Source organism: Pongo abelii, chromosome 2, assembly GCF_028885655.2.
Source record: "Pongo abelii isolate AG06213 chromosome 2, NHGRI_mPonAbe1-v2.0_pri, whole genome shotgun sequence".
NCBI lineage: Eukaryota > Metazoa > Chordata > Mammalia > Primates > Hominidae > Pongo > Pongo abelii.
In genome coordinates, this window is record NC_085928.1 from 117,988,821 (window position 1) to 118,001,963 (window position 13,143).

Genomic DNA, 13,143 nt, shown 5'->3' on the forward strand with positions numbered 1-13,143 from the left:
TTTATATCAGGATAAGATTGATTATCCCAAACCTACTTTATGCACTCTTTAGCTATGTGCTTCTAGTAATACCACTGCAGTAGAAGATATATTTTGGTACTTCATTTCTTATATGCCTAACATGAAGGAAAGAAAAGGACCCCAATACATTAAAATTAGGAACTTGTAAGTTTCTTTGAGTTTATCAGAAAAACCCTTAACAGCTTTTCAACAGTGATGGTGGGTTTCATTGTAATTTATCTTTCTGTCAAGATTCCATGACCCAAATACTCTGCATTTGAAATTGAAATTTTCTAAGAATATCTTTGGAACATCTTCATTTAAAAGTGGTTCCTTTACAGTTTGCTCCAGGGAGCTAAAGAGAATGTTTACTTAGGAAATGACCTGAGTGATTCATCCTACATGTATTATAGAAAGGGAGACTGCGGCAGAAAGAACTGGCTGCTATTTCCTCCCTGCAAGGCTGGCTCTAAGGAAGTGATTGGAGGGCCTTGTAGAATATCTTTTATTGCAACCCCACTGTTGCTTGTCCTTGTCTTTGACGGAGCACATGAGCAAAAATAAATAAGAATATAGATATTTAGGCTGGGCGCAGTGGCTCACACCTGTAATCCCAGCACTTTGGGAGGCTGAGGTGGGCGGATCACCTGAGGTCGGGAGTTCAAGACCAGCCTGACCAACATGGTGAAACCCCATCTCTACTAAAAAAAGTTAGCCAGGCGTGGTGGTGGGTGCCTGTAATGCCAATTACTCGGGAGTCTGAGGCAGGAGAATTGCTTGAACCCGGGAGGTGGAGGTTGCAGTGGGCCGAGATCACACCATTGCACTCCAGCCTGGGTGACAGAGTGAAACTCTATATCAAAAGAAAGGAAAAGAAAAAAAATAATATGGATACTTAAAGGATATGTTTAATAGATACATGTTGAACTCTGTATACTAAAGACATGACTTTTCCCCCAGCATCCATTGAACGTTTATAAAGATGAATAATATATTAGAGCACAAAACAACATGCCAATGAATTCCTCAAAGCAGAAATCATATGTACCATATTTTCTGACTATAGTGCACAATGGTTTAATTAACACGCACTAAAAATCAAATAAAAAAGAAAAACTACAATTAAAGATAATTTATAAGTGAATGAAAATAGAAACAGCTATCTAATGTGGTCGAAGCTGAACTCAGAGGAAAATTTATAACCTTGGATGGTTTTTATTACCTAAAGAAGGAGTAAAAGTAAATAAACTAAGCACATAATTTTCAAAAAGCTGATAAAAACAAAGATAGACAAAGAAAAATTTTGCCATGTATAGAAAAAGATGGATTCAGGTAATAACCTGAAAACCTGAGTAAATAATGCCAGTGGAGGAATTCTAAAGATGATCCATGATCTTGGAAATAGGTCTTGTACTTTTCCTGGGTGTGTTTCCAGGACTTTGGTATGTCCTGACTTCCATGAAGACATGGAGGATGTTCAATAATTGTGTAAGCTTGAAAATGAGCTGACAGAAAAACCCTGCCATCTTTTCATTTGCAAAAGGGGACTGTTAAAATAAATGGCTATTATCTTGTTAAAATTTCAAGGTATGGATAAATTTGTATTATCCACAGGAAGATTAAAGACCATTTAAAACTTCTCATTGAAATCTAAGAAAAAACATGCTCTAAGGGTCAAAACACCAGGTGTTGTATGAAACACACAACAGAGTGGCAACTTAGCAAAATCTAGGAGATAGTTACACGATGTCATTAAACTAGTTTTAATTTTCTGTCCGAGTTATTTTTAAGAGTTTCTGTTTTGTGATAAATCTGTGGAGCACACCTGCTCACTCAGTTTCCTGGGGATGCTATTTTGGGCAATGATGAATTTTCTTTTATTCCCAGATTTACACAGCCTACTCCCTGCTGGTGTTTGCTACAGCTATCGGTGTGATAAAACTAATCTTTCTCTGGAGTTTTTCACTCTTGGAGTATACAGGTTCCCACTTTAGCTTATTCTCCTACCAACTCAGATCCCAGAGTAGATTGTCTTCATTCTTATCATTATGATTGTGTGCTTTTGCCCTTTGTAAGTATTTCGGTGAGATGTTGGAAGAGAGGGGATAGTAGAAGCATAGGGGCTATTGGGTGATCTGATATGAGAATGCTTTACTGCAGAATTTCCCAAACTATGTTCCTTGGAATGTTGTTTTAGGAGAGGCTAATAGGTGATCCACAGTTTTAAATCTCCTTTTTGGAGATTTACTATGAGAATTAGCAAATTAAAGGCTCTGAGAAGTCCTGAGTAAAGAAGTCAGGTTCACTTTATTTAAATCTCAGCTTTGTTCTCCCACACACCACTTTTTCACAGCTGCATCTCTGACTGCACCTGGCTGTAGGCTGAGGCTGGCCAGTAGATTTCCTTCTTGGCTCTCTCCTCCTTGGAGTAGCCAATTTCCTGGACAACTGGCTCTTTTGTCTTTTAACAGTACTTGGCACCAAGGTGTTGTGATCTTCCCACTGGTTTTTTCTCTCTTTAATAGCAAAGAACACTAACTCTAATAGATCCTGCCATATTCTACTCCACTATCTGCTCTAAATATGCAACCCAAATGCTGGACCCTTCCTTTTAATGGGAGTGAATGAGTGTGTGTGTATGGGTGGTCGTGGTGGTGGTGGTGTGTGTTGTGTATTTAGGAAGGAAAAGTGGTCTGTGAAATCAACCATCTGTGAAATCTAGCCATGTGGGCATCTAACTGTCTGTGAAATCTAGCCATCTGGATATCTACGCATGGGCTCTCTTTGCCACCCTGCTGCCCACGTGAGAGGTGCTGTAGATGTCTGCTAGTGATGGGAAGTAAAGGAAGTTCTATTCTCCACCTTCTGGAGCCCTGAGGAAGGTTCACTCAGTTCTTCATTTCAAATTTACTATAATAGAAGTAAAGTCTTATGGCACTGGTGATGAAGTATAGGGCATATCTTGCCTGGTGCAGCTAGGTATGTACCATCCCTTGGCTGTAGGCAGGGGCAGGAGGTAAGGGGGTACAAGGCTGTTTTCTTATACTACAAAGCGTATCCCTCAGGTTCCCTTTTTATTCTTCATATGGACACTTCCCCTCCTTCCCTGTCTCCTCACCAGAGTATCTCCTGAGGTCTTCATCTCTTCTCCACTCAAAAATTATGGTCCTTCCTTTAGCCATTTTCTGAGTCTTGCAAACCTTTAAGACTTTGGTAGGCCATAGCTATCCTTGTGCTTTTAATTTCTGCAGACAGGCAGGAGAAAAAAAGCTGTGGCTCCTAAAATCTCTGTGTTTGTGTAAGCATTCATGGAAATCTATACTATGAGGAACATCTTGCTTTTTCCCTTAGGTCTGGATGACTCCAGATCTTTAGGGAATACTAGATATCTTGTATTTAGAGGGGTAATTGCCTGCTAACACGATGTTTGCAATGCTTTTGGGCCTCATTGTACAGAAAGAGCGTTTTTCTCTTCTAACATTGACTCAAATTACAAAACCCCTGCTTCTGTTATCTGTTTCTGTATAGCAAATCACTCCAGAACATAGTGACTTAAAAAATCCCCACATAGTTATCTTGCTCATAAATCTGTAACTTGGGCAGGGCTCAGCAGGGATGACTCATCTCTGCTCTGTGATGTCTGCCACCTCAGATGATGAAATATGTAATCTTTCCACAGGGTCTTTCCTGCATGGTGGCCTCAGGGTAGTTGAAATTCTTATGGCATCTCAAAGTTCCAACAGTGAGTGTTCCAAGAGATCAAGGCTAAAGCTGCTTTTAAAACTTAACCTCAGATGCAATCTGAGATGGGGTCATTACTATGTTTTGAATATGGTTTATCCCCTCTGAAACTCATGTTGAAATTTGATTGCCATTGTGGCTATATTGGGAGGTGGGCTGAATGGGAGGTATTTGGGTCATGGGGAGAATCCATCATGAATAGATAATGCTATCCCAGGGGTGTGAGTGAGTTCTTGCTCTCTTGGGACTGGGTTTGTTACTTCAAGAGTGAGTTGTTAAAAATCAAGGCTGCTCCTCACGTTTGGTCTCTCTCTATTTCTTTGCACATGCCTGCTTTCTATTCTGCTTCTCTGCCATGTTATGATACAGCACATGGCCATCGCCAGAAGCCAAATAAATGCCAGTGCTATGCTTCTTGGACTTCCTAGCCTCTAGAATTGTCAGCAAAATAAATCTCTTTTCTTTATAAATTAACCAGTCTCAGATATTCTGTTATAGAAACAGAAAATAGACTAAGACAGACTTGTAGTACTACTTCTGCTGTGTTCTATTGGTCACATAAGACCAGCCCTGATTCAGTGTGGGAAGGGACTACACAAAGGAAAGAATATGAGGAGGTAGGGATCTTTGGGATACTACCTTGGAGGCTAGATACCACATCTTCTTTCTATTCAACTGTAAAAGGCAAACTGATTTTTAAGATTCATCTTAATTAAACATGCATATGATGTGACATCACTGTACCAAAAAGTCAATGGATATCATGACAGAAAGAAGAGATCAGGACACATGTTTCTGATGCTCCTTTCCAGCCACTGTATTGTTTTTATTAAATGGAATACTGAATTAGAGGCAAAGAGCATTTGTACTAGGCATCCAATTTTACAGAAAGGCAGTCATATGATCTACCCTGGCTCTCAAAGAATCCATCTTGACATTGTACACCTGGTTTTGCATGTGGCATCAGAGAGGGGGGAAATTCTGGATGCTGGCTTTAAGATAAGAGTAAGGCATCCAAACTTCTGTGAAACCAGCAGCCATCCCCTCTCAGTTCCCAACTTCACACTGAGTGGGAACAAAAGAAATAAATGGAGATGAATGATGCTTTGGTTTGGGAAATAATGCTTACATGCATAGGATGCATCCACTTAAATCTTTTAAAAACCATTGTTCTAATGATTTTATTGCTCTGTAACAAAATAAATCAAACTGACATTGATTCCAAGGTGATTGTGAATTGAAGTTTAACCATGTTAATGACTAATAGGATGGAAGTTTGAATGCTAGGAGGCTTGAGTAGGAAGGCATCACAGTATATTGCATTCTTGTAAACATTAGTACAAGTACAGAGTAATAGAGATTCCCCTAGATGATGCTAATTGGGCCCCTAGTTCCTCTACTTTCAGAAGGATGAAGCATTAGGATTCTTTTCCATTTTACATCTGCTAGGATTTCATATACTGCCCTAAAGAAGAATGGATTCCAATTTGGCTACATTTCTTCTAAGATGCTGTTGTTTGTTCCCCTCCATGTTCCTAGTTCCCCGCAACGTAGGCTTAACCTTCCAAGTGGAGTCCTATAGGACAGCATGAGGGAAAAATGCTGCCTCCAATAGAGAAGATGTAAAATGAAAATGGAGACTTTTTGTTATAGTCTCTTCCCCAGGTCCATCGCCTCCAAGCAGGGACTTCATAACTGAAAGGGCTGTATAATCTTCAATAAGTAAGAACTCTCTGCTCCACCTTTCCCCACTTCTCCTCCCCACTGTATCTATGTCTCGTGTCCTGCTCTGTCACCCAGGCCAGTACCTAGAACAGCAGGAAGGATGGCCTGTCATCAGTCTTTAGGCAGGTCAGGTCTTTGGAGGTGATGCCATGTCAACATAGCCCTCACATCTAATGCACACCACCAGAGAAAGAAAGAATAAGCTGGACACTCTGGACAGCACAATCACAAAGAGAGGGAGCCTAGGGAGCACTGGAATGCTGGGGTCTGGGAAGCAGGCCTTTCTGATGCTTTGCACAGAGATTGCTTGGGGCCTGAAATGTGATGACACTGACTGATTGGTACTGGTGACATAGGTCTGGAACCAGGATAATACTTGGCTACATGGATCTGAACCTTGCACTGGGCTACCCTGCAAACTGGAGCACACTCCAGTGTGTTAACTTACACCACACAGACAGGAAAGGAGTGGGATCCTGGGAGATAGCTGTGGTTTACAGTCCTACTGCTGCTGCCAAGCATGGCATCTGGCTCTGCCTGCTGACTCTCTCAGCCTCGTCCCCACCTGTGGCAGCCTGGATATGCTGTGCAGTGGGCCCTCTGTTTTGTGGCTGTTACTCCACAGTCTCAGATACTTGATTCTTGTCTCACTGTTTCCTGGGGGGCTGGGTCAGTGCGGCAGCTCCTTTGGGTTGACGCAGTGTGAGATGAGGCAGAGGCATCGCAGCAGAGCTTGCCTACTGCAAGTGGAGGATGAGCCAGCAATCAGATGTTTTCTAGTACATCAAGGGGGATGAGGCCTTTCTTTTTTCCACTGAGGACTCTGATAAAGCCATCTTGTTCTTCTTCAGAACTCACGCAGATCTGAATGCCAAGGAAGGAAAAAACAAAATACTGTCAGCAAGAAAGAAGTTAGAACCTGCAGCTTGAATCCCTGCTGACTGAGGTTGCAGGAGCAACAAACTGGAAAAGGGAGAGCAGTTTCAGGGTGGGAAACCAGCACAGTGAGAAAAAGGTTTGACAAAAAATTAGGCAAAAACCTAGGTTTGGAATGAGGCCCAGGCATTGAATGTTTTCTGAAATTTAGCTTTATGAATGAAGATCAATAAAATGAGGATCAATAGTACTGTGACCCTCTGAAGAGTCACTGTGAGGACAGAATGAGATAATAATGTTTGTCATGGAGCCTAGCATGTGACATGCAATGAATTCTCAAGACATTATTTTAAAGGACCAAAATTATAGCTATCATTCAGCAGACTCCTGTCATGTGCTCAGAATTTTATATGTGCCTCATATAACATCAGGAAGTCAAAGGGAACTATTTCACTCCTGGCCTCAAGCAAACAGATGCTAGCATTTCCCATATTCCAAAATAAGGCCACCTATGCTAGACTTTAAAAAGGAGTTGATAAACATTCATTTGGATACTCTTGCCACTCATCACTTATCGGCCACTGAAGGGCATAGAAGGGTGGATGTGGCCAGATGAAAATTAGAAGAGGTTTATGAACAGAACTATTGCTGTGTTGTGAGTTCCTCCTGCCTCACCTGCTTCCATGGATGACAGGCCTTGTCTTAGATTGGATTCCCCAGAAACAGAACCTGACACAGGGATCCTTGTGCAAGTGACTTATTGAGTGGGTGCTCTCAGGAGGTGGGAAGTGAGGGATGCAGGATGGGGCAGGGGAAGGAGCCCAGCAATGAGAGGTTTTCAGCTGGAAGGCAGTCTAGCTTGGTTCCCCTGGGAGCTCTGGAGCATGAATTGCATCACAGAATTGTCTCACTTTGAAGCTAGGGCTTCAGAATTTTGAACCCCATGTCAGTCAGTCATTGGCCATTGGCTGGCCTGTAGTGTGAGGGGCATAACCTTCCAGGAGAGAGGGTCCTGCTCTCTCATAAGGCCTTCCCTGAGAAGGGCAGCTGTGAGTTGTTCCCGGCCAACATAGCAATTGGGAGATGAGTGCACCCACCTGGTGAAAGGGATCTGAGCAAGGCTCCAATAGAAACCACCACAGTGGGCTCTTCCATCATGTAGAAGAAGGGGCTTGAATAGGACACTCAAAGAGCTTGATTTGTGACTCCTGGAGCTTGGGACATACAATGGACTGGTATCTGACTCATGCTTCAGAAATCTACTGTGTGAGAAACTTGACTAGATAGAGGCTCAGACAGTGATGTGAAGAGAAGATAATTTGTAAGAGTAGAGGATGTGTTGACTGTTTCATGAAGAACAGATGTGGGTCTCTTGTGAGAGAAGTAGCTGATGGGTCATGTTAGGTCCCTTGACATGACTTCAAAAGGGATGGTCTACTTGATTTTCAAAAGCTGAGACCTGCAGCTTTTTTCATATGTTTGTTAACAAACCTGCACGTTCTGCAAGTGCATCCCAGAACTTAGAGTATAAAATAAATAAATAAATACATGCCCAACATAGTACCAGATGCCCTAGGTGATACAAAGGGAGCACAAAACATAGTTTTTGCCCTCAGAATAATAGGGTCTAATCAGAGTGAAAAATTGTACCTCCACAAAATAAATAAACAAACAAACAAATAAATAAATGCAGACACCTGGCCGGGTGCAGTGGCTCATGCCTGTAATCCCAGCATTTTGGGAGGCCGAGATGGGTGGATCACTTGAGGTCAGGAGTTCATGACCAGCCGAGTCAATGTCGTGAAACCCCATCTCTACTAAAAATACAAAAATTAGCTGGGTGTGGTGGCGCACGCCTGTAATCCCAGCTACTCAGGAGGCCGAGGCAGGAGAATGGCTTGAACCTTGGAGGCAGAGGTTGCAGTGAGCCGAGATCACATCACTGCACTCCAGCCTGGGTGGCAAAGCTGAGACCTGCCATTGCCCATGCCAGTAATACTGAAGGGGGGAGGCTCCAGTGATGAGCAGGGAGTGTGTCTTGGAAGAACACACAAAAATGCCTTGAGAGGAGGATTTACCTTTACAGTTTGCCAAAGAGTGTGTTTTCTCACCTACTTCTATGTGTCAAAATTCAACAACCCTTAATACGAGTCCTACCAGTCAGCATCAATAAAAATATAAACACCCGCCCTTTGAGTAGACTGGTTCTAGGTGAAACACGAACCATGAAAACATGTTGAATTTAAATATTTAAATTAAAAAATCAAACTTGAAAACAATTTATTGACATATACACACAAGAATGCTGTATTGTGGTGATGTGGAAGAGTGAGAATACTGGGCAAGGAGTCAGAACACTGAAATTCTGGCCAGAGCTAAGAGCCTTACACCATTACTCCATGCCTTGGAACAAACAAAAACTGGACTGACCCAAAAAATGTCTTTTGGGTCATTTTCAGAGCATTTCATCATCTCTGTGAAGAACAAATTTCAATTCTTGGAGCAAAAATACCACTGAGGTTCAAATGTGTGCCTGTATATAAGATAGACCTTTGCTTTTTTCTCTTCTCTTTCAAGGTTTTTATGCAGAAGAGAAACATTGCTTGATAGAGGCTGTGGAAGAGTTGTTCGGAAGTGTCTCTGAAATAGGAAGCCAAGAAGCACAGTGGTTCATGCTTTGTTGAATGCACTGGCTTATTTTCAACCTTCCGGTTTGGCATCTCTAAAGTGCTTTGATTTTGGGAGACCTTTTTAAGGATGAGAAGTTTTGAAGATGATGAGTACAAACGGCTGAACACAAGCTTCAGCCACTTTGACTCTATCCAGAAATGAGGGATCCAGAGTTTAAAATTCTGATGGTAAAATACATAACCTCTCAGCCTTGAGAATCTACCATTTTAGGAAACAATGGCAGAGCCTGAAACATTTCCATTCATTTAGAGGCAGAATGGAAATATCTTCCCAGAAGATTAGTTACGGGTGGAAAAGAGTGGAAAGTGAGGACAGAGGAACTCTTTTGGTTTGGAGGGCCATAAGTAGAGGGTGACCAACTTGTCTCGGTTTGCTCAGTATTTGTTCAATATTAGCACTGAAAGTCCCAAGTCCTTCAAAACCCTTCAATTCCAAACTGTAATTGAACAGTTGATCTCCCTAGCAGAAATGTTTTACTCATCAGGTCCAGTTAGAGATATTTTCATTGTCTAAGGATCCTCAATTTCCTGCTTTCCTTATTTATTCACTCATTCAACAACTCTATTGAGTACCTACTATGTGTTAGATACCATTATAAATGCTGGGGAACTAGTGCAATACAAGACAGACAGATCCCTGACAGAGCTTTCTGGGTACAGCTGTCCCAGCTGACATTTATTGAGAAATCAACAATGTGGTGAGTGCAAGGGCTGTGGCTGTTTTGATGGCTGATTGTCCTGTGGACAACATTTAGTAATCTGACTGACAACATAAAACATAACATTTTTTTTGCATGACTTAATGAATAAAGAAAAGAGTACTAATGGGAATACTTATGGAAACCTGATCCAGCCAATGGGGTAAGAAACACCTTCTTGAAGAAGTGACATTTAAAGAAAGAGAAAAAGGTGTAGGAAGGAGGAAAATAAGACTAGAATCAGAACAAATTCCAGCATCAAGAGATTGGGACACTTTGAAGTAATGGAAAAAATTCAGTGTACCAAAACAGAGAGATGGAGGGAGTAATGGGTGTAAGATGCAGCCTCAAAATCTGTCAGAGCCTAGAGTATGCAGGAAATGCGAGCCACGCTAAATTCTGCTAAGACCTTTGGCTGACCTTCTGACCTGTATCATGGACTAGAATTGAGCCACAAGCAAACCACTAAAATCATCACCGACAAGGAGAATGGGATCAATTCAGTTAGCATTGCCTGAGTCATTTAATATATAGGTGGACAACAGAACAAAATCAGGGCTCTGCAGCATGGGAAAAGGGCAAATAGGTGTTAAAAGGTTTTAATTGGAGGAATGAGGTGGTCAGATTTATTTAAAACAATTCTTTCTATTCTCCTTTCCCCTCCCTTCTCTTCCCTTCCCTTTCCCTCTTCTCCTCTCCCCTACCCTTGACTTTCCTCCTTTCCCTTTCCATCTTCATCTGTCCTCTTTTTTTCTCTTGCCACCCATTCTCTCTCCATCCTTCCTCCCTCTCTCTAACCTAAAGAGACTTCCCGAAAGCCGGACAAATTTTCTTCCCATACTGATAAATCCTGACCTGACCAGCCAGCTTGTTGACATGAGCATCATGTATGCAGCAGTGGTAAGCTGGATGTCCCAACACCAAGGTAAGTGCAGCATATGCAGAGCAGAGGCACCCCACATAGACAGCATCCCATCTCTAGCCAGCCCAGCACATACCTAACCATGTAGCTCAGCTATGGCCAGCTCCTCAGCATCTCTCAGAAACTTTGCTTTCCTAGTATGGAACACAGGCAGTTTACGGTCTTCTGGATTTGAATGACTTACTCAATTTCTTCCCAATCTCATTCTCCAGAGCCTAGACTCTTTAATGGCTTGGAGGTCCTTGCTTTGGAGTTAAATGTTAACATTCAGTGTTCAATCTTTGATATTTTAGACTCCTGATCACACATCCATGTCCTCTACTTTGGTTTTTGAATTTTGTGGAAACTGAGCTGGAGCCAGACTAATTCACTCATCGTTTCAGCTGGGCAACCTTAGTTCTGCATCAATCACTCACTGTTCTAGAAAAACTAAAACCTTGAGGCAAACACTGATGATTGGTACTCATGGTCATTTCTGTCGTTTTCCCACGAAGCAGAGTCCTGCCTTTCATTCTGTTGCCCATCCCTATCCTATGTGACTTAGGTAAATTTAATTGATCCAAGTCCCGTTTCTATCCTCTTGTTAGTGATTCTTAGTGGTTTACATAGAACTTAGTTCCAGCCAATGAAGCAAGATGAAATATCTGCTATGGAACTTCTGGGAAAGTTTTTTTTCTTCCCCCCTATTAAAAGAGATGCCTTAACAAGAAAATCTTTCTTTCTCTGGAAGGATTCCTGGAGTGGCTGCAGCCATCTGTGACCACTAGGGGACGTAGCTATCATTTCAAGGATGGCTTAGCAGAAATGTGGAAGAATTTGGTTCTCTGACCAGAGGATCAAGCCACTGAATTATCAACCCAAGAACTGACCTCTATCAGACTCTTTATTATAGGAGTAAAATAGACCCTTTGAGTTTGAGTTTGAGTTTTGTAACTTGAGATGTTTATTCATTTGCTATTACTGTTGTAACAAATCACCACAAACTTAGAAGCCTTAAACAACACCATTTATTATATCACAGTTTTGTAGGTCTAGTGGACTTGGCTGGTTTTCTCTGCTCTGGGTTTTATAAGGCCAAAATCAAGGAGTCAAAAGGGCTCTATTCCTTTATTTCTTTGCTTTTTCTCTAGGGGAGTATTTAATTTTAGGCTCATTTAGGATGTTGCTGAGTTCAGCTCCCTGTGGCTGGAGGACTGAGATGCCTGTTTCCAGCTTCTAGAGGCCACCCTCATCCTCTGGCTTGTGGTCCTCTTTCTCCATCTTCACATGCATTAATGGTAGGCTGAGTCTTTCTCATACTTTATCTCTCTTTGACTTACACTTTTACCTCATTTTTCATCTGTTCTCCTCTGCTGCATCTCCCTGACTCTAGCCAGATACATTTCTCTGTTCTTAAGGGCTCAAGTGATTAGATTGGCCCACCTAGACAATCTAGGATATCTCCCTATCCCAGAGTCCATAACCTTCATCACATCTGCAAAGTCCCTTTTGTGTAAAATCTGGATTAGTTTCCTGTTGTTGCTACAATAAATTACCCCAAATTTGGTGGCTTATAACAACACGAATTTATTATCTTACAGTTCTAGAGTTCAGAAGTCCTAAGAACAAGGTGCTGGCAGGGCTGCATTCTTTCTAGAAGCTCTAAGACAGAGTCTGTTTCCTTGTCTTTTCCAGCTCTAGAGGTCATCGTCTATATTCCTTGGCTCACGGCTCCTTCCTTCACCTTCAAGGCCAGGAGCATAGCATCTTCAAACCTCTCTCTCTCTGACCCCAGCTTCCATCATCACATCTCCTTCTCTGACTCTGGCCCTCCTGTCTCCCTCTTCTAAGAATCTCTGTGATTACACTGGGCTCATCCTGATAATCCAGATAATCTACTGGCCACAAGATCTTTGACTTAATCACGTCTACAAAGTTCCTTTTGTCATATAAAGTAACATATTCCAAGTTTTGGATATTAGGACCTGGGCATCTTTGGGGAGTTGTTATTCTGCCTACCGCAGGATAAAAGGACCAAGACTATTACAATAAAACATTTTAAAAATTGCAGAAAATATGCACATATGTCTCAAAGTTCTCCTTTCAGACATGCTGAATGCAGTAGGTTGAAGGAAGACTTGGCCTCAGTGTTATAAGGAGAAAATATCTTGAGGTAAAGAGATGATGCAATGAGACGCAAAGAAAACATGCTGTATAGCAAAGGCATAGATTCAACCTAAATGCCCATCAATGGTAGACTGGATAAAGAAAATATATGTACCCCAAACCTGGGGTACATATACACCATGGAATACTAAGCAGCCATAAAACAACAAGATCATGTCCTTTGCAGGGACATGGATGGAGCCGGAGGCCATTATCCATAGCAAACTAACACAGGAATAGAAAACCAAATACCGCATGTTCTCACTTGTAAGTTGGAGCTAAATGATGAGGACACATGGACACACAAAGGGGAATAACACACACTGGGACATTTTGGGGGGTGAAG

The 13,143-nt window shown here is 41.9% G+C and overlaps 1 protein-coding gene across 4 annotated transcripts in view; it reads right to left on the reverse strand.

Moving 5' to 3' along the window:
- Positions 1-4,533: 4,533 nt before the first annotated feature.
- Positions 4,534-13,143, reverse strand: part of STAC (SH3 and cysteine rich domain) — a 165,029-nt gene continuing 156,419 nt past the window's right edge. For all 4 annotated transcript variants that reach the window (XM_063722147.1, XM_063722145.1, XM_054552373.2 and 1 more), the window contains one exon: positions 4,534-6,330. In XM_063722147.1, the coding sequence (XP_063578217.1) occupies positions 6,232-6,330 (99 nt within the window). In that variant the 3' untranslated portion in view covers positions 4,534-6,231. The remainder of the gene's footprint in view (positions 6,331-13,143) is intronic.